The sequence below is a fragment of the Taeniopygia guttata genome, chromosome 15 (assembly GCF_048771995.1).
Source record: "Taeniopygia guttata chromosome 15, bTaeGut7.mat, whole genome shotgun sequence".
Lineage (NCBI taxonomy): Eukaryota > Metazoa > Chordata > Aves > Passeriformes > Estrildidae > Taeniopygia > Taeniopygia guttata.
In genome coordinates, this window is record NC_133040.1 from 2,162,858 (window position 1) to 2,181,615 (window position 18,758).

General features: G+C 49.7%; 2 protein-coding genes across 5 annotated transcripts; one reads left to right on the top strand and one right to left on the bottom strand.

Annotated features, from left to right (window-relative positions):
* Window positions 1–41: 41 nt before the first annotated feature.
* SMARCB1 (SWI/SNF related BAF chromatin remodeling complex subunit B1) lies at window positions 42–11,220 on the top strand. Its single transcript, XM_002200017.6, has 10 exons — window positions 42–235; window positions 1,765–1,876; window positions 2,526–2,555; window positions 3,038–3,167; window positions 3,758–3,895; window positions 4,553–4,680; window positions 5,184–5,350; window positions 5,786–5,976; window positions 9,811–9,942; window positions 10,857–11,220. The coding sequence occupies exons 1-10, from the start codon at window positions 143–145 to the stop codon at window positions 10,894–10,896; spliced, it is 1,161 nt and encodes a 386-aa protein (XP_002200053.1). The 5' UTR covers window positions 42–142; the 3' UTR covers window positions 10,897–11,220.
* Window positions 11,221–13,271: 2,051 nt separating this feature from the next.
* DERL3 (derlin 3) lies at window positions 13,272–18,372 on the bottom strand. 4 transcript variants are annotated; one of them, XM_030285310.4, is made up of 7 exons: window positions 18,215–18,372; window positions 18,053–18,118; window positions 17,385–17,458; window positions 16,851–16,944; window positions 15,323–15,518; window positions 14,790–14,880; window positions 13,272–13,508 (listed from the first exon to the last, which is right to left on the bottom strand). In XM_030285310.4, exons 1-7 carry the CDS (start codon window positions 18,305–18,307, stop codon window positions 13,460–13,462), a joined length of 663 nt encoding a protein of 220 aa, XP_030141170.2. In that variant the 5' UTR covers window positions 18,308–18,372; the 3' UTR covers window positions 13,272–13,459.
* Between the last annotated feature and the right edge of the window lie 386 nt (window positions 18,373–18,758).

Below are 18,758 nucleotides of genomic sequence, written 5' to 3' on the forward strand. Positions count from 1 at the left end.
CACCCTGCTCCGCCCCGGCCGGGCCCGCTCCGCCCGCCCGCCGCATGCGCGCAGCGGGCCCGCGCTAGGCCGCGCTCCGCCCGCCGCCGCCGCCCGGCCGCGCTCCGCTCTCCGGGCGCCGCCGCCCCCGCCCGCCGCCGCGATGATGATGATGGCTCTGAGCAAGACCTTCGGGCAGAAGCCCGTCAAGTTCCAGCTGGAGGAGGACGGCGAGTTCTACATGATCGGCTCCGAGGTGCGGCCCGGGCGGGAGCCGGGCCCGGGCCGGGCCGGGGATGCGGGGGCCGGGCCGGGCCGGGGATGCGGGGGCCGGGGATGGGAGGCTGCGCTCAGGGCGAGCAAGGGGCGGAGGAAAGCCCTGGCGTGGGGTCCCCTCTGCCCCGGCGGGTCTGCCGAGGGCCTCAGCCGTGCTGGGGGGACGGGACGGACCAGTGCTCCCATAAGGGCGGCCCCCGGGACCCGCACGGGTACGTGGGGAGCGGATCCTCCCCGATCGCAGCCTGAGGCCCCGCTCCCCATCACCGGGAATGATTTCTGTACGCAGTTGTGGAGGGGTTGGGGTTATTTCACGTGGGCCTCTGTGCTCGGGGACCAGCACCAAACCAGCCAGTGCAGCTCCTTCTGCCTTGTGCACAGTCTGGTCAGCAAACAGGGCGGGCAGAGGCTCACACCCCGTGTCTGTGCTGGCGCTGTGTTGTCCCGTGCTGAAAGGGTGTTGAGCCTCCCTGACAAAGAGCCTTATTCAAGCAAGAAACACTGGCCCTTTAGCACCAGGGAAACAGCTGAAAACAGGGAAAAAATGTTACAGCCCCCTACTTGATGCAGAAAAGGGACTGTTGGCTAATTTCACTGCCAGCTCTGTAAGTTGAGCGGGGACTGAACACCCCTCGCTCTCTCGTGTGAAATATAGAGTTTGAAAGCAAACTGTACCTGCAGTCAGCTGAGCTGTGAGACTGCCATACCAAGTACATGGAGAAGAAAAAGGGTTGTCTTTTTTATCTACCATTAATTTCTGTCTGTGGATGAGCACTGTAGAGTGAAAAATACAGCTAAAAACGAAGATCAAAAAAGCGTTTCTCAAACAAGGAATAAAAACCTTGTTGTGTGGCAGTCTGCCAGGGTCCTGGCAGTCTAAAAATTTGATTTCAGAGTCTAGAAATGGTTGTGTTGTTCAGCAAGGCCTGCTGTGGCTTTCAGCACAGGTGAGGATCTTATGCCAGGAAGAACAGAACTGTTTTACAGATGGTAAGTAAATCTGAAAGAGGACTATTGGCAGCAATCACATTTTGGATGTTCAAAGGTTTAAAACAAAATACAAGTCTCTGGGCATTTGCTGTAGACACATAATGTCTAGATGATGAGGAGGTTCAAAGTAAAAATAATGTGTCAGAGAGCTGGATTTCTGGTTTAGTTTAATTCCAACTGAGCATTGCACATTGATATGGAAACTGAAGTAAAGAAGGTGTAGGTCGTTCAAAAATACATGCAAATGAATGGAGTATTTTCCTATTATCAGTAGATGGGAGTTATTTTGGATCTAGTAAAGTAAGATAGCACCATTGAAATAAGTGCTGATAAAAATTCTGTTTTCTATGTTGCCAGAAAAATCGTGGTGCTATTTGATGCCAGACACAGCACAAAAACCCACCAAAAACACCCTCTTAAGAAGTCCTTCTTATCATTAAAAAGAAGTGAATTTCTTCCAGCCTCTGCTGTAACTCCTAAATGGAATACCAGGCCACTTGTCCACTTCTCTTCTTGCAGGTGGGGAACTACTTGCGCATGTTTCGGGGCTCCCTGTACAAGAGGTACCCCTCGCTCTGGAGGCGCCTGGCCACGGTGGAAGAAAGGAAGAAGATTGTGGCTTCTTCACATGGTGAGAAGATGAGTAAACATTCCCAGAAATGTTTATCGAAAATTTTGCCTTGAAAAACTGTTCCTGGTGCTTCAGAAGCCTGTGCACCGTGAGGGCTGCGTGAATCACTTCAGACTGCCCCAGTGATGGAGCACCCTGCAACGGTGCCACTGGTGGCTCCTGGTTCAGGCTGGCAAGAAATAGCACCTGATCAAAAACATTCTGAAATGGAAACATCCATCATGGAATTCCTGGGGTTGGCTACGTTCATCACAAAGCAAAAGCCACATCTCCAAATCAATACCATATTTCAGAAGAGATTTTTATGTAGACTAAGAGGGGTGTCTTTGTCTCTGTCATTGAATAGGCAGAAGTGTTGCAAGGATGCCCCATTGAAGATGTGCATCTTTGCTTAACTTTGCTTATTGCAGGGACTGGATGTTTGTGCCTGCCAGAATTTGTGGTGTGTTGCTACTGGTGTGACTGCTACAGGGAGAATATTGACATTGTTTTTGTTGAGGGACTAATAGCAAGCAGTTAAATTTCTTAGTGATATGATTCTTGTGTGTTCTGTAGACTAAAGCATAATAAAAAGAATGATTTACTCTGGGCTTATGTCTCTTTCCTCCAAGTATCCTGCTGACCTCTTGCTTTCTTTTTCCCCCAACAGAAAATCAGCGGTCTCACAGTCCTCGAAGATGTAAGTCTCATCTGTGTGTTATTCTTAGCTGTGCTAGAGGAAGAATGTCCACTGTGACCTTTGGTGTTATTGCAATAATATTAATGTCTAATTCTCTTCCTCTGATCTCTGTCTGTGGTCACCCTACTTGTGCCTCCCAATCCCATGCCTAACTCTCCTTTCTCAGAACCTTAGCAGGACTCTCCACTGCAGATGGTCTCTGTCATTCAGCAAGAGCTGTCCTGAGGCCTCTCCCCCTTCCCCAATTCTTTAACAGCTTTTCTATCGATCCTTGCATTTCTAGTTCCGACCTTTAAGTCCACTGAGCATTGTTTTCTGGGCCTTGTAATTATCTGTAAGAAGATGAAGCCCAAAGGACACTTGTATCTCTGTGTTAGTCCCGCCTGCAGAGACAGAGAGGGTTTGTCACTATGTAGCTTATTAATGCTACAGTATACGTAGCCCTTTTCTGAATTAATTATTGCCATCTTTCCTGGTAATAGATCATGGCTACACAACATTAGCCACTAGTGTGACGCTGCTAAAGGCCTCTGAAGTGGAAGAGATCTTGGATGGAAATGATGAGAAGTACAAGGCAGTGTCTATCAGCACAGAACCTCCTACCTACCTCAGGTAAGCAGTGTTGGTGAGGCTGAGCTCAGAACAGAGCTGCTTGGAAGATGTCAGCAGGGGCAGGAACACGAGGAGCTCCATAAGCCCAGGCCATTGTGCAGGGCTTGTTTGCCAGTCTGCATTAAGTATTTGCAGTGCTAGGCAAATGGGGATCTCCAGAGTGTAAGGATTGGGTTACTGCCCACATAAAACAGGAAGAAAAATCCAAGTGTTTGTTGATACAACTTCTTTTGCAATTACTGCATTCCATCTGTAACAGATGTTTTAAAGAATGCTCTCTTCACATACTGCTTTTTGGAGACCTTGCATTTCTCAGCAGTCCTTTTGTAAAGTATAGACAGAAAATCCAAATATGAATCTAGTATTTATAAAGGTGCACCTGGAGTCATATCTGATGGATATTTGTGAGCTGGAGAATGGCCTTCCAAGAGGCTGACATGGAACATGAGTTCCTGGTGAAACAGTAATGTTGATGGTCCCAGAATAAAATAGCAGGAACTCGTAATACACTTAAAGTTTAAAATTACACCCTTCCTTGAGTAGCAGCAGTAGTGCTGAGGGCCTGCAGGGTAACATCCAGTCTCCTTCAGAGAACAGAAGGCAAAGAGGAACAACCAGTGGGTGCCGACCCTGCCCAACAGCTCTCATCACCTGGACGCCGTGCCGTGCTCAACAACCATCAACAGGAACCGCATGGGCAGGGATAAGAAGAGAACATTCCCTCTGTGGTAAGACAGCGTCCTGCTTCTGCAAAGTGGGAATAGTTACCAAAATGACATGCTGCCAGTTCATGTAATGAGTTCATGTAATGCTGTGATTCATCCCCAGCTGACAAACAACCTACTTTGAGGTTCTTAGTTAAATTGTGTGTCCTGAGGCTCTATGTTACAGTAGCCATCCATGGCTCAGAGTGGAGGCTTTTCTTTTGTCAGGAAAATGGTTCATTTTTTCCTCCTGAGTTCCTTCTACTTCCTGCTGATTTGCTGAGCAGTTGTCATTTGAGAAGCCTGCAGACCATCTTTGTGAAGGACAGGCTGCTTCTCACTGACATATACTAGTAACTTTGATCTAGTTTGTTTAGTGGAAAATGCTGCTGAAGCTCATGACTAATGTTTTTTTCCATTATAAAACTTAAGGCAGCCAAGATAAATCTAATCCTAGAAAACTTCCTTGTTTTACTTGCAGGAATGTGTTATGATAGATGTAATAAAAGGTGATAAGCTGGTATTAGTTGCCACAGCCCTGTAAGTTGCATTGAGGAGTCTGAAGACAGATTGGGGAGTTGGAGTGTGAGGATTGCTTCCAACTAATGTTGCCTTCCCTCTGTGGATGCCAGATGTGTCATGTGCTCGTTGCATATACTGTGTTGTTGCTCTCCACTTTAGCTTTGATGACCATGACCCAGCAGTGATCCATGAGAATGCATCCCAGCCAGAGGTTCTGGTTCCAATCAGGCTTGATATGGAAATTGATGGGCAGAAACTCCGAGATGCATTTACGTGGAACATGAATGGTATGTAGAAAGGAGAGTTTCCTGAGACTGGAGACGTAAAGCTGTGTCCATCACCAAATGTCCTTGCCCCATACAGACAAAGCTTTAAAGCCCTCCCACTCTGGACTGTATTCAGTGCTTGCATCTCTTAGCAAATGCTCTGCTACTTCCATGGGTTGCAGTCATTCCTGGACATGTGTAGTCTGAAGAGTTTAACTGGCAGATTTTCCTGAGCCAGTTCATCAGCTCAGTGGTCTGAGAGTACTCTGTTGGCTGAGGTTGATGGCTGTGGCTTCTGTGGCCACACTGTCTGGATACCATGGAGCAGGTAAAGAAGGCTGTAAGTCCCTGTATCAGTGTGTCTGCCCTTACGGACCTGGCACAAAACACCCTTTTAAAAGCAAAAGGTAATGCATTTGGGATTCCCTTTATCACCTTGCCCTGTGGGATTTTGTGTGTTTTGTAAGTGGCAGACATTAAATATTCTTAGGAAGTTTACAGTGTTCATTCTTGTTCTGTAACAGAAAAACTGATGACCCCAGAAATGTTCTCCGAGATTCTTTGTGATGACCTGGATTTGAATCCTCTGACCTTTGTCCCTGCAATTGCATCTGCCATCCGACAGCAGATCGAGTCCTACCCGACTGATAGCATCCTAGAGGATCAGTCAGACCAACGAGTTATTATTAAGGTAATACAGGAAGGCAGCAGGATGAGAGCTGTACCATTCGGGTTTCTTCAGGTTGTGGGGGACTAAAAGTACAAAAGCTTCCCTCAGAGCAAAGGAGCTCTTAATTCCAGTCCTCCAACCCGATTCCCCTTTGTCCTATGTATTGAGAACAGAACCAAGGTGACAGATTATTAAATATCCATGTGCCCAGCCTCTGAGATGGTGAAATAGTTCGGTTAAAGCATTGCCATCTTCCTTTGGAAGAGCTGAGCCTTGGTGAGCAATGCTGAATTATCTTCATGGTGCTGAAATGAAGAATTCAGTTAAGGAACTCTGCAGATTGAACTAGGAATTACTGCTCTGTTCCCTTCAGCCTCTGTCTTGTCAGTTCAGTCACCTTGAGCAAACCTTTGTGAAAGTGGAAACAAATAACCTGTTTTTTTCCCTTCTCTCCAGCTGAACATCCATGTAGGAAACATCTCCCTCGTAGACCAGTTTGAGTGGGACATGTCAGAGAAGGAGAACTCACCAGAGAAGTTTGCCTTGAAGCTGTGCTCAGAGCTTGGCCTGGGCGGGGAGTTTGTCACAACTATTGCCTACAGCATCCGGGGACAGCTGAGCTGGCACCAGAAGACCTATGCCTTCAGGTACTGAGCTGCCACCTCCTTGTCTGGCTCTGGGGGTGTTTGTACTTCATGGGCATTTGCATCAATGGATCTTAAAACAGCTGACCTAATTAGGAAGGTTTTGTTTGAAATCAGTCCTTATGGCTTGCACCCATTCTGTCAATCTGAAAAATGTTTTGTGCTTGTGCCTAAATATCTTTTCCTGATGGGTCTAATACATTTTGCGACCAAATATTGATGAAATGTCAGCTTCTGTTGACAGAATTAATTTACAGGGATAGTCCCTCTTCTAGTGTCAGGTCATGATGAGCCCCAGATATATTTTTTGTTTTGTTAGCTTTGCCTAACTTGGGCCATCCACTGTTTCAAGCTTTGGACTGATGAAAACTGCCTCTCTACTCAGACTAATGATAGAGGTGGGTTGATCATAGGCCCTTCTCACAGCTGGAATGCAGCATTGTCAGGTTTCATTAGTCAGCCTTCTAATTTTTCTCCTAAATGGCTTCCAGTTGTGCTGTGCAGCATTCTGTGGTGAGTTCCTGCGCTGATGTTATCCACAGCACAGTGCTGAGTCTGCAGCTGTAACAGTCCTTTAATGTACACGGCGGTTTTGTGACCTCAGGTCACAGTGACAGTCGGGGAAGTTTAAGAGTTCAGCAAATGCTGTGTTTGCAGAGGAGGGAATGGCACTATTGACAACAGTTTTGTAGGGGTGAGTCAAGGAAGCAGCCCAGAGAAACGTGCCCAGCCCTGCCCTACCTCAGGCAGAGGACAGGGACTAGTTGGAGTGGGAATAAGCAAAGAGGAGCTGGAGACTGGGGGGAAGCTGGCTGCTGCCATGAGCTCTGCTCCTTCTTCCTGCTCCATCCAAAGGGTTCCTGTCTGGTCGGCTTTCTGTGAGAAATAGACCCTGATCTGCTCTGTGCAAGTTGCTCTTGCACTGGTCTCTGCTTCCTCTGGGTATAGTTCTTATCCTGCCAGTCTTTCACAGCAATTGCCTGGTTCTAAAGTGATCCCTAGAGTGATTCATATTAGAAAATGGAAAGGGACCCTTTAGCACACGTGAATCAAACTCTGAATTAAATTGTTAGAGTGTGTGTCCATCCTGCTGATGTCCCTTGGAAGGTTGGGAGGTGGCTTCTGCCTTTCCCTCCTGGGCAACCTTGGACTGATACTTGGAGTTTTGACTTGGGACTCCATCCAGCAACACCAACAACAAAGCAGTGGGGTGGGCATTCCTGAGAAGTGATGGTAACTTGCAGGGTGGTGGATGAGAGCCTGACACATGTTGTGCTGCACCACTGTCTGTATTTTGGCCTGCAGTGAAGTGTCTGTCCCTCCTGCCTGTGCTTCTCCATGTACTGCAGATATCCAAGAAAGTAATCTGTGTATGTGTTGACTCTTGGGAGTGGGGTTCATTTCTCCCTTTGCTTCTGCTCAGTTGCTGGAACTTGCAGCAAGTAAAGTTTTAGTCAGTACTGCCCAGGCTTGTGTTAATGCCAGCTTTACACTATTGTCCCCAAAAACATATGTTGGGCCATGGCACCAAAGGGTGCTTCCTCTTACGGGTAGTTCAAACAGGCAGATTTCAGATTCTCTTCGCACTGTGGCAGTATTGCAAGAGGGAGAACAAAAAACTAAAAAAGGAACCCCACCAGAACAAAGTACATGGACATGAGCTGTTCAGAGAGAAAAAAAAACACCTAATTGAAACCTCGTTTTTTTTGTCGTAGTAAAAACATATCCTCCTCTTCCTTTTTTTCTTCTAGCAAAGGAGTACATTTGAAACCTTACAGTGATTAATAATATTTGGGTTCTGTGGTTGGTTAGTTCCTGAATTTCCAAACCACAGGACTGGTGGTTGCTTCAACATCATTCCATTGATGTAAGGAAAGGGTCTGCTTTAGATGTATCAAAAGAACTTTAATATCTCAAGGGACTTGGGGTTTGAGAAGTCATGTGCCTCTTAATCATCTGAGGGAGAGGTGAAACTGTCTTTTAGTTGATGAAAGCCAGGGCACTATTTTCAGCTGGGCTGGTCTGTGCAAAACAAGGAGAGCCTGAAGTCCAGTGGCAGGGCAGGAGTGGAGCAGACAGCTAACTGCTGCCTGTGGGATTTTCAGGGGCAGTGTGGGCTGTGATGTTCCCTCCTGTGTGCTGAGTGTTTCTGGTGGCAGCTCACAGCACTTCACAGCCAGTTTTGCCTTTGAGAGCTGAGTGATGGCACAGGTTCTCCCACACCAAATCCATGTGCCTGAGGAGTCACCTTTCCAAAAGATGATGTCTCCCTGCTTTGTTGGTGTGCCCCTGACACTACTGCCAGAGGCCAGGAGCCTGAGCAGAGGCAGTGCCTTGCTCTTCTGGGATCCCTGCAGCTGGCAGTGCCTTTCAGCCATTCTGGCAGCAGCACTTTGCTCCTCATCAGGAAAAAATGGCAGAAGAGGAGCTGTCTTACTGTAGAGGCTGGGAGATGAGGAAGGATTTTTCAGTTTCTCTCTGATTCTTTGCTAAAGAAATGTGGTATCTGAGTTGCTTTGCAGTTAGGTTATGCATGAGTCCAGCTTTCCATCCCCTGTTTAATTCAGTGAGTGCTCAGTGTTAAGCATAGTGAGGTAGAGATCATGCTATCACTAACAAAACCCTAATTAATATCCAATTTCGCCTGGAATGTGTGGCATTCTGGGACTAAGATGAAATTCCTGGGTTTGAGTGTTGTTTAGCGGATGTCAGCAGTACTAGAAGTACATTTGATTAAAGCTTCCTCCTTGGATCAGATACCAAAGGCTCTGGATTAATTTTTCATGGTAGCATTACTTTGAAGACTAGTTATTTTAGGTTATTAGCTTTGATGCAGATGTTGTGTGTTCCCATGATGATTAGCATTTGAGTTCTTTCCTGAGGGAGTGAGAGAGCTGCCTGTGAGTGCTGAAATCCTGTGGAGGGGTGCACGTCCCTGGGGAGGGAGCCAGATGTGTGTGCACACCTGTCCCAGGGCTCCTCTCACACACACACTTCTGCAGCTCAGGCTGAGCCACCTTTGAGAATTCAAAGCAAACATTTACATTCCGAGGCTCCTCTATATTTATGCTGGGCTTCCGGCTCCACTGTCAATATTTGGGAAGCTACTCTTGGTCAATTCCTGTTGACTTTTACTGAAAAGCAGCTAGTGAAGCAGTAAATATTTTGTGCATGTGATAATACAGCTGGTCAGGGCAGAGGAATCTCTGAGGAACAGATCTTGTGATTTGGGGCACAGCCTGGTGTTTCATTGCTTGTTAGCCACAGCAAATCCTAAAAGACTGCTCTTTCCAGTGTCAGGCTCCCAAGAAAGACAGATTTTTGCTAGGGAAGAACTGTCAGGGGTGTGCTAGGCAAACTGCAGCTAGGGATTGAGAGCTGCAGAACAGCCAGGCTGGACAGGGAGCCCTGGGAACAGTCCTGGAACAGGACTGGAACAGAACAGCCAGGCTGGACAGGGAGCCCTGGGAACAGTCCCAGCTCCTGGGCTGCCCTGGGAGAAGCACTCCCAGGACTGATGGACTGGGAGGAGCTGTGCCTTTTGGGGTTGCACCCTGACAGCCAGGGATGTGACAGCCTGCATGGGAAAGAATTGCAGGTCCAGCACAAATCCCCCTTCATTGCTGACTGGAGATGGGTGTAGCTGCTTTCCCAGAAACTTCAGGTTCCACAGGGGTGTAACTTCAGGGACCCACACTGTACTAAGCAGAGTGAAGAAGGAATACTGAAGCTTGAGACACTGTAAATGATGCTCTGTTGTCCCTGTGCTTGTCCCTGGGCTGGTGACCCAGAGGAGTGCTGTGAGCCCACTGATGGATGTTGCTTTGTTCCCTGCAGCGAGAACCCTTTGCCCACTGTGGAGATTGCAATCCGCAACACGGGGGATGCTGACCAGTGGTGCCCTCTCCTGGAAACCCTCACAGACGCTGAGATGGAGAAGAAGATCAGAGACCAGGACAGAAACACAAGGTACTGCCACTACTTTGGACAGCTCTCCTGGCCTGTCCCTTGACAGAAGCTCCAAGCTCTGATGTTTATCTTTCCCTGCTGAGAGCTAACTGTCAGGATGTCAGCCTTGCTCACAACAGAAGCTTTAGCTTCAGGGTATTCAGCTATCATCACTTTCCTCCCCAGACATTGAAATGTCTGCTCTACCATCTCCTGCTTGCAGGAAGTTTCCCTTTTTTTAACCCATTTTTTTTTTCTTGGGCTCTTTGCTTGTCCAGGGGAGTTGTTTGCATAGGAAGGCATGAATCAAACATATTGGAGTTTCATGCACTGTCATGCTTCCCCTGGCACAAAGCTTCCTTTTATGTAAAGTTCAATGTGATGTAGCAATGGGCAAGCTCCCAGCTCTAGCCTGAGTGATGCCACCCTGTTTGCCAGCACAGGAGCACTTTGTGGTTCCAGGAGCAGCTCTGCCCACCAGAGACCTGCTAAGTGAGTCTGACAGCAGCTGAGAGCTTGCACCTACTTGACGAAATTCTTCCTGGCAGATATGAAGGATAGCTAGTATCTCTCCAAAAGATACATTGTGGAAATAGTAAATAATACTGGCTCAGCTCTTTCCCAGGATGTTTTTTTAACTGCTGATTAACAGTAGCACAGTCATTTTGTATATCAGCTATGGCTGACTGAAGAGTTTACAATAGCAGTCAGTTCAATCCAAGTTAATGACACAAAGTGCCCTAACAGCTGTTAGTGCAAACAGTGTCTTTGCTTTATCAACAGGGGCACTCTCAGGTGACTGAGGAGCTCTGGCTAGGAATTAACCTGTCTACAAAGTTGACAAAGCTGTGGCAGCCTCCCCAGAAGCATTGGTTTTGGTCAGACCTCCCATGTGTGTAACATGCACTCACTGTGGCTCTCTCTCTCTCCCTTAGGCGCATGAGACGTTTGGCCAATACTGCTCCAGCCTGGTAACCTTCCTGTTGTGACACTGGTGCTCTTCCTACAGACTTTATCCCTATTCCTCCCCCCAGATGGATCTAAAATTGGCAGGGGTCTTTCTGTCTCTGAAGGGGACACACATTCCACTTGCCATGAGTTCCCAGTACTGCTGACTCTGCCCCACCCCCTCCACCCCAGTGCCACGTCCCGAGAGCGCTGCGTGAGCTCTAGCTGAGACCTGTGGCAGGTGCTGGAGCCCTTATATGCCTGTGTGTGGACAGTGTAAAGATTCTTTTCTATAGGTGCAACGTGCACTCCTAGGACAACTTTTTAAATAAAAGGAATGCATACAACGTAGGTTGAGTTCAGTAAGTTTGCATGAACAGTGAATCTCACCGTGTTTTTTGCTGTTTTGGTAACTGAGCAGTCCCAGCACTATGCTTTTGGGTATAGTGCTGAACACTCACATGCATTCAGTTTTCCTGGGTGCTTTACTTCAACAGGTACAACAGCCCAAAACCTTTTGGTGCAAGGGAAAGTGAGAAAGATTGAGAACTAGAAGCAGCAAACACTCTAAGGATTGGTCTGCTACCAGACTTGGCACAGTCAGTAATGACCTCAGGGAGATGTTCAGCTGGTTTACTCAACAAGGTAGAACAGTTTAACTGAAATCACAGACTTAAGAGTCATTTCTGTCAGATGTCAGCCTGGTCTGTGGTCAACCCTGTTTTCTGTGAAGACTGCACCTGGAAAACAGCACAGTCTCTGCAGTGGTACAGCAGGTAAGGCCTCCAGTCACTGAGACTGAAGCTTCTCTGCAGCCAGTGCCTTTGCTGTGGTCACTGAGCACACAACACTGCCAGCTGCAGTGCACAGAGCACTCAAAGCAAAGTGGGTGTCATGAATGTCCTTAGCATTGCAGTGTTAGGATTTTGCAACCCAAGAAGCAACCTGTCTTTCTCTAGGGAGTTTAAAACCAAAATCAATTGAAGTGAGATTTAAAGAAAAATCCAAGCTTGCTTACAAACTAATTAGACTCTATCTTGCTCTTGAGGTACCTCATCTCTTTGATAGAGTTCCTGCCGTTCACTGCCAAAACTGATGAGTGTTGCAAGCAAGGCAGATTTTGCTGGCAGCCTGACAGTTATGTTCAGGCCTTTATGATAAAGCCATAGGTTTTATGATCTTTGCTGATCCACCCACCCTGCTAGCACAGTCAAAAAACACTATCTGGCCTTAATTTATCATGTTTAGACTTGAGTAATAACAGATACAGTTCTGATTCTTGGGTGGGAGGGAACTTTTTCCAGATGTTAGTCTGCAGAAACTGAAAACTTGCAATTTAGTAATAATATTATTCAGTCTTATCCTAGGCTCCTGTGCCAGAGTGTTACTCCATGCATTACTTCGTATTAGAGAGGTTGAAAGGTTATTTGAGCAAGTAAGACAAACCCTGGGATTGCTGCTGCATCTTAGCCTCCCATGTAAAACATGTTTTGGCTCATGGACATAAATCTCCAAGCCTTCTTGAGAAGTCTTCAGCCTTCCTTTGTTACATGACTGGGGACTTCGGCCAGCAGCCTCTTCAGGGAATTCAATTAAAATACATGTGAAACTGTTGCAGCCTTAAATTAGCATCTGTGGTGCAGTTTTTTAAATTGCTGTGAAGTTTGTGATTACTAATCCTCAAATTCACAATGAGGTGCAGGCATACCAGGACTGCAGCACCTCTGTGCTTCTCAAGGCCAGAGAGACTGTACAAATTTGTCCCTCAAAGCAGCCAGGGACAAAGCAGGACAGTCAAGGGACCAAGTCCAGAAAGATGGGAACTTCAGCCAGCTTTCTTTATGTAGCATTAGAACTACTGGGGAACAGCCAGGAACAGCTTTCTTGCTGTACAGTTACAATTCTTGGGTTAATCTGGTACCCCACCTAAAAGCATAGCCCAACTTTTACAGTTCAAAGACTCAATCTCAGGCAATTTATAACAGAACATCTGGAGACTTCAAAGACAAACTCCTTCTAGGGACTGAGACCACAGCTCTGTTATCATTAGCCCTTAGTACCACTGCATCTTCTAGAATAAATTACCACCAATGCAGACCTCTCATCCTCTTGGCAGAGGGAAGAATAAGTGCAGCAAGAGTTTGTTCAAATCAGGTCTGATTTTTGATAAAGTGTTTGATTGGAAGACCACAGGAGAGGGGGAGTTGGTGTGTGTGTGGGTTTGTGTGTGTGCTCAATCAGATGTTTGTTAATCCCATTTCATAGTGTGGGGTGGTTTGCAGGTCTGAGCAACCAGCACTGTTAGGAGTGAGCTGCTGTACGATACAATGTGTGCAGACTGCTCTGAGGTTGGGTACAAGCACAGTGGGTACTGTGTTAACAAGATCCATTTCGTACAGGTGTCAGGGTAGGAACGAGTTTATTCCATTTTCCCCTGAAACTCAGATGTTTAAGTTTCAGAACTAAAAATTCAACAAGAGTGGAATTACACTGCAGGTGCAGTCTTTATTGCCAGTGTCACGTGCTGCTTCCAGCCACTGCCTGGATCAAGTGAACAGCTCAGTCCCTTTGTCCTTTCCCAGGCACCCCTTTATCCAATTAGACATCCCCCACACTCCTCCTCATGCTCTGCAGCCCTGCTGAGAGAAGAGGGAAAGACATCTTCCAGCTAGCCTGAACTTTGCCTTGCCCACCAGAAAAGAAAATCCCAAACCTGGCAGGTTTGAGCAAATTTCTGATTAACTGCTGCCTCTGCCCCTGGCAGAAATGGACACACAACTGAAAAATAAAGACTTTAATGTAAAGACTCTTTGGAAACAACCACCAGAAAAGGAGTGGGGGACAAAAAGGAAAGAAAGAGGCTGAGCTGCATTCTACCATGGTACAGAACTACTTCATTGAAAGCCCACAAAGAGGTCTCACGAGAGTGAGGGCCAGGTGCATCTTTGTGCAGAGGGCAAGAGTGACCTGGCACACAGCAAGTCATTGACAGCAGAAGGAGGAACTGGTTTAACACCCCATTTGATACTTATTCCACACCAGGGAACTGAGGAGCCATCACAGCTTCAGCCCTGTCCCCAGAACACCTCTGTAAACATTCAGGAGTTCTTGTGTGCAAAGCTCTGTGGATCCACTTTGTACAAGGGGAAGATGGGTTACCCACACAAACAGCAACACACTACACATCGGAATGGCAACTGGTGTTATTCCAGTAGGATCTCTGAGCCACAGCCAAAGTCCAGCCAGAAGGGAGGAATCTGGCCACATGAAGAAGTCCCCCATGCTACTGTGGACGCTGCTGCTCGTTCTGGTCTTGGTCTCTAGGCTGGTGTTCTGGACGATCCTCAGGGAGAGGGTTGTAATTGGGATCCTCTTCAGGTGTGTCAAAAACCATCTTCCTGGCAAGGGACATGCCCATCCCAGCAGGCAGGCAGGTTAGGAAGCTGAGCTGAGGATGAGAAACCCCCAGCCCTCCCAGGAACACCCTGGCCCTCTGTGGGGTTGGCTGTCAGCCACTGGCACACTGCACCATCACCAACCACTCTTTTGCTCAGCTCAACACACAGTGATGACAGTACCTCCTTCCTTGATCAGCAGGTCAGATTTGATTGTCAGTGCACAAAGCAGAATATATTCTGCTTTCTTAAACTACGAAAATACATAAGAAAAAATCCTGCCTCTATCTAACATTTCCACAAGCAGTAAGCAGACTCTAGTTCTACTAGCAAAGCTGAAGGTAGCAGCAGCAGCTGTATGGGCCCTGTACACTTGTATATAACGTGCAAATAATGCAGCAATCCATGACCTGTGGAGCTGAGGTGCTGTCAGCCCGCAGTTGCCTCTTAGGTCACAGTTTGCTATGGAAGTGATTGGGTTGGAAAAGCCCACAGTGAAGCCCAGAAAGAATCAACTTTACTTACAGAAAGTTAGGAGTTAACAGCAACTTCTTTCCTCCAGGCTGATTGGGGAAAACATCTTCCAAGAAATAATAGATATGACCCACTGCAATCCCTGGGGAGAGAGGCCACCAAGGTCAGGCACAGCTGCGACTCCTTTGCCAGCTGAACCAGAGTTTTTGCTGGGCAAAACTAAGAACACCCCAGCTGTGTGCCCAAATCCAGCTCCCTCCAGAGCCAGGGATGCTGCAGGGTGCTGTGATCTGCATGCAGGGAGCCCATTAGCCTGAGGGCAGCATCGTACACCCAGGAGACCAGACACAGCAGTGTCAGAGCTCACCATACCCAGCTTCTACCCCAGGACACACACACCAAAAAGCAGGTCACAAGCTAAAGCCCAGGCCCAAGCCCAGCCACCCAGAAACCCAGGCAGCTCACTTAGAAACCCAACTCTTAGGTCAGCTGGAACCAAGAGAAGGTGCCAGTAGCACCCATGAGGACTGAGCACTGTGGCTGCAAGGTGTCCTTGTTCCCATCACCCACCAGCTTTGACTTACCCAGCAGATCAATGATGATGGAGTTGCCTAGGAGCAGAGAGAATCCCATCAGGACCCAGGGCAGGAAGGGGGCTTGGAAGTTAAGAAGCCCAAAGAAGTTCATGCGGATATAAGGGTTCCTACGACTCCACACGTACACCAGCATGATGGTGAAAGCCTGGCCCAGGAAAAACAGGCTGGCAAAGAGTCCAAACAGCTGGGAACTACCGAGTCAAGGAAAATCCTACCCACCTGTGCACACCTCCAGGCAGCACAGTGTGCTTTGGGACAGGAAACCCAAACTAGAGACAGGTGATCACAGCGTTCCCAGACACTGCCCATGTCACCAAGCCTTTCCTGGCTGAGATATACTGACCACCACTGTCCCCACACACATCTCCCTTTGTGCCACCCCAGAACAAGACACTCTGGAGTGCACATGCAGGTTGTTCACTCCTTAAGCTGATGTCAACAACCACCAGAGACCAGAGAGCTCTACAGTCACCTTTGCAAAATGAACATCAAAATGGCCTTCAAAGAAGGGCTTTCACAGCCTTACAGCACTTGGGACAGTGGCGTATCTTAACAAGTAGCTCACATCCAGTATCAGCCTTCTACAGAAGAAGTTCAGCAGTGAGATGGCTCTTGGAATTCACAGTCCTCTTCTTCAGAGCACAAGGAGACAGAGAGAGGCAAAGATTTCCCCTGCTCTTGTTGTAGTTGGACTCCAAATCCACGTCTGGTCAAGCACGTGGCTGCTGCAGCCACCTGGATTCTAATGGCTCACACAGCTTCATGCAGAGCTCCGTGGGACAGCAGTGCTCTGAGCCATCTGCAGAGGACAGCAGAAGATATTCAGAGCTTTATTCTTGGGAGGGAAAGAAATTTCACTAACAGATTACTGTGTTGTGAAAAGAACTTAAGCTGTGTGATGGTACCTCCAGCTACTGACAGGCTGCAAGCTCTGGGCTCACACATGCCAAGTGTGTGGGAACCCACTGCTTGTCCTCATTGCTCCATGTTCCTGCCTCTGTCCTGAGCCAGCCTCATGCAATCACAGCCATGCTGCACTCACCAGAGCTCAGGCAGTGGCCTTGGCACAGCTGGACAGGTTCTTGCAGCAGAACACGTGGCCTCCTTTTGGGCTGAGCCTCCTGAGCACTCTGCCACGTGTTCTCTTCAGGGATGAGGCAGCCCAGCTCCTTGCCAGGGGCACTTCTGCAGACAGCAGCACAGCCACAGGCAGCTTTTCTCTCTAAGCACACTGGATGAGGCACTGGCCAAGCCAAGGGTGGGAAAGACGAGGGGCACAAGCTGTGCCACCCGGCCAAAAGCTGCCCCTGCGCCACACGCTCAGCAGAGCTCTCCCAGCTCTCAGGGCACAGCTCTCTGCCCTGAGGCACCAAGAAGGTTCATGAAGCAGCTGTGCTGCTCAGCAGGCAGGTCCCTGCTCCACAGCACAGCTGGGACACAGAGCTAGCAGACAAGCCCTACACTACCCACAGCATCTCAGAGACACCAACGAGCCTCAACCAGCTCAAAAGGATACTGTCATGAGAAACCCTCCAAAGAGGAACATGAAGACAAAGTCAGCCGTCCTTCCACGGAAGGAGCCTTCTTCTAGCATGCGGCAGTACCTGTACCTGAGAGCAGGAGAGAAGGGAGGGGTTGCAGTATAGGAAATTAACAGCTGGCCACCCTGTGCCCGCAGCAGGACTTCCCAGGAACAAGCTGCTGCAAGCTGAGCCCAGAGCAGAACGGTGCAAACTGCACCTCACACCACTGACCCCATGCACAGAGACAGGCACCTGCCGTGCTTCAGCCAGAGCTCACCCCAGGAATGGGCACTGCTCTCCAGCAAGAGCCACACCAGCACTGCCAGCCTCCCTTAGGCAGGGCCTGCCCTGCAGCAAGCACAGATGGAGGGGCAGGAGGGTCACGGCTTCAATTCAGAAGAGCCAAGGGAAGAACCCACAGCCCAAGAGTGCTGTCAAGGCAAGCCATGCTGGGGAGGAAGGTGGATGGGGAGAGTTGCATCTAAGCCAAAATGGGAGCAGAGAACGTCACTGAGACCAAAGGATACAGAAATATCATGTTGAAAAAGAAACTGAATCCCAGGGGCCCAAAAAAGAGGAAGTTGGTGATCAGCCTCCATATCTGAAAGAGAAGAGAGAGAAGAGAAAAGGAGGTGGACAGAGGTCTCTCCTCATCACATGTAGAGCAGCCCATCACAGTGTCCACAGGAGATGAATGTTCAGTCATCCACCTGTCCCTTCAGAACTACCCCAGGACACCAGGCAGCTGCTCCACCCTCTAGTGGGACCTTCTTACATGATACCCTGGCACGTTGAGTATCTCACCTTTCCAGGTATGGAAAAGAAGACTTCTCTACTTTTCTAGAGAGGTCAAACATCCACAATTCGTCATCCAGAGCCAAATAAATTACTTTTCACGCCTCTCTACAACAAAGCCACCTCCAACCAGCCCAAAAGCAGCTGCCACACTCGGTGTAACAGAGGAGGAAGAGATGGCTTTGTGTCAAGGAAAAGCCGAGGTGGTGTGTGGGGGAGAGGCTGGAAGGAGATGGGCGGGCTGGCAGCACTCGGGGGAGCGGAGCAGTGGGACAGGAGCCCCGGGGGATGACACAGCACTGCCCGGCCACCCTGCGGGCGGACACCGGGGCCCACGCGGACACAGCCACCCCTCGCTGCCAGGGGCGCAGCGGGCCCCGGAGCCCGAGCGAGGCCTCACCTGGAACTTCCTGAAGATGAGGTCGGGGTTGAAGTACAGCTGGAAGGGGGTGATGAACTCCAGCTGCTGTGGGAGACAGGCAGAGCAGCTGCCGTCACCCGCCGCCCTCGGCCAGCCCCGCCCCGCCCCGCGGCCCCCCGCCCCTCGGCGGCCCCCGCTCACCACGGCGGCGGTGGTGAGCACGCAGGCGGTGGTGTAGGCGCGGGTCACGGCCGGCATGCCCAGGTACTCCTGCGCGAAGCCCTGGTACGCCATGGCCGCGCCGCTCCGCCCGCCCGACGCGGCGCCTTTAACGCCCCCCGCCCGCGCCGCCGCACGCCCCGCCCCCGCGGGGAGCGCCCGGCCAATCCCCGCGCGACAGGCGGCGAGCGCCGGCCAATGGGAGCGCGCCTCATGGCCCCGGCCCGCGGCCCCGCCAACCCGGAGCGGCCCCGCCCCGCGGCAGCGGCAGCGCCGGGCCGGGCGGGGCCGGGCCGGGCGGGGCCGGGAGGGGCCGGGAGGGGCCGGGCCGGGAGGAACCGGGCGGGTGGAACCAGGCCGGGAGGGGCCGGGCCGGGAGGAGCCGGGAGGAACCGGGAGGAGCCGGGCGGAACGCCTGGGCCTAGGCGGGGCTGTGCCCCGGGGCCTGGGACTGTGGCGCTGACCTGCCGGCCGGTGAAGCGTCCGCCCGGTTCCGGCCGCGGCCGAGGGAGCCGCGGTGCGTGTC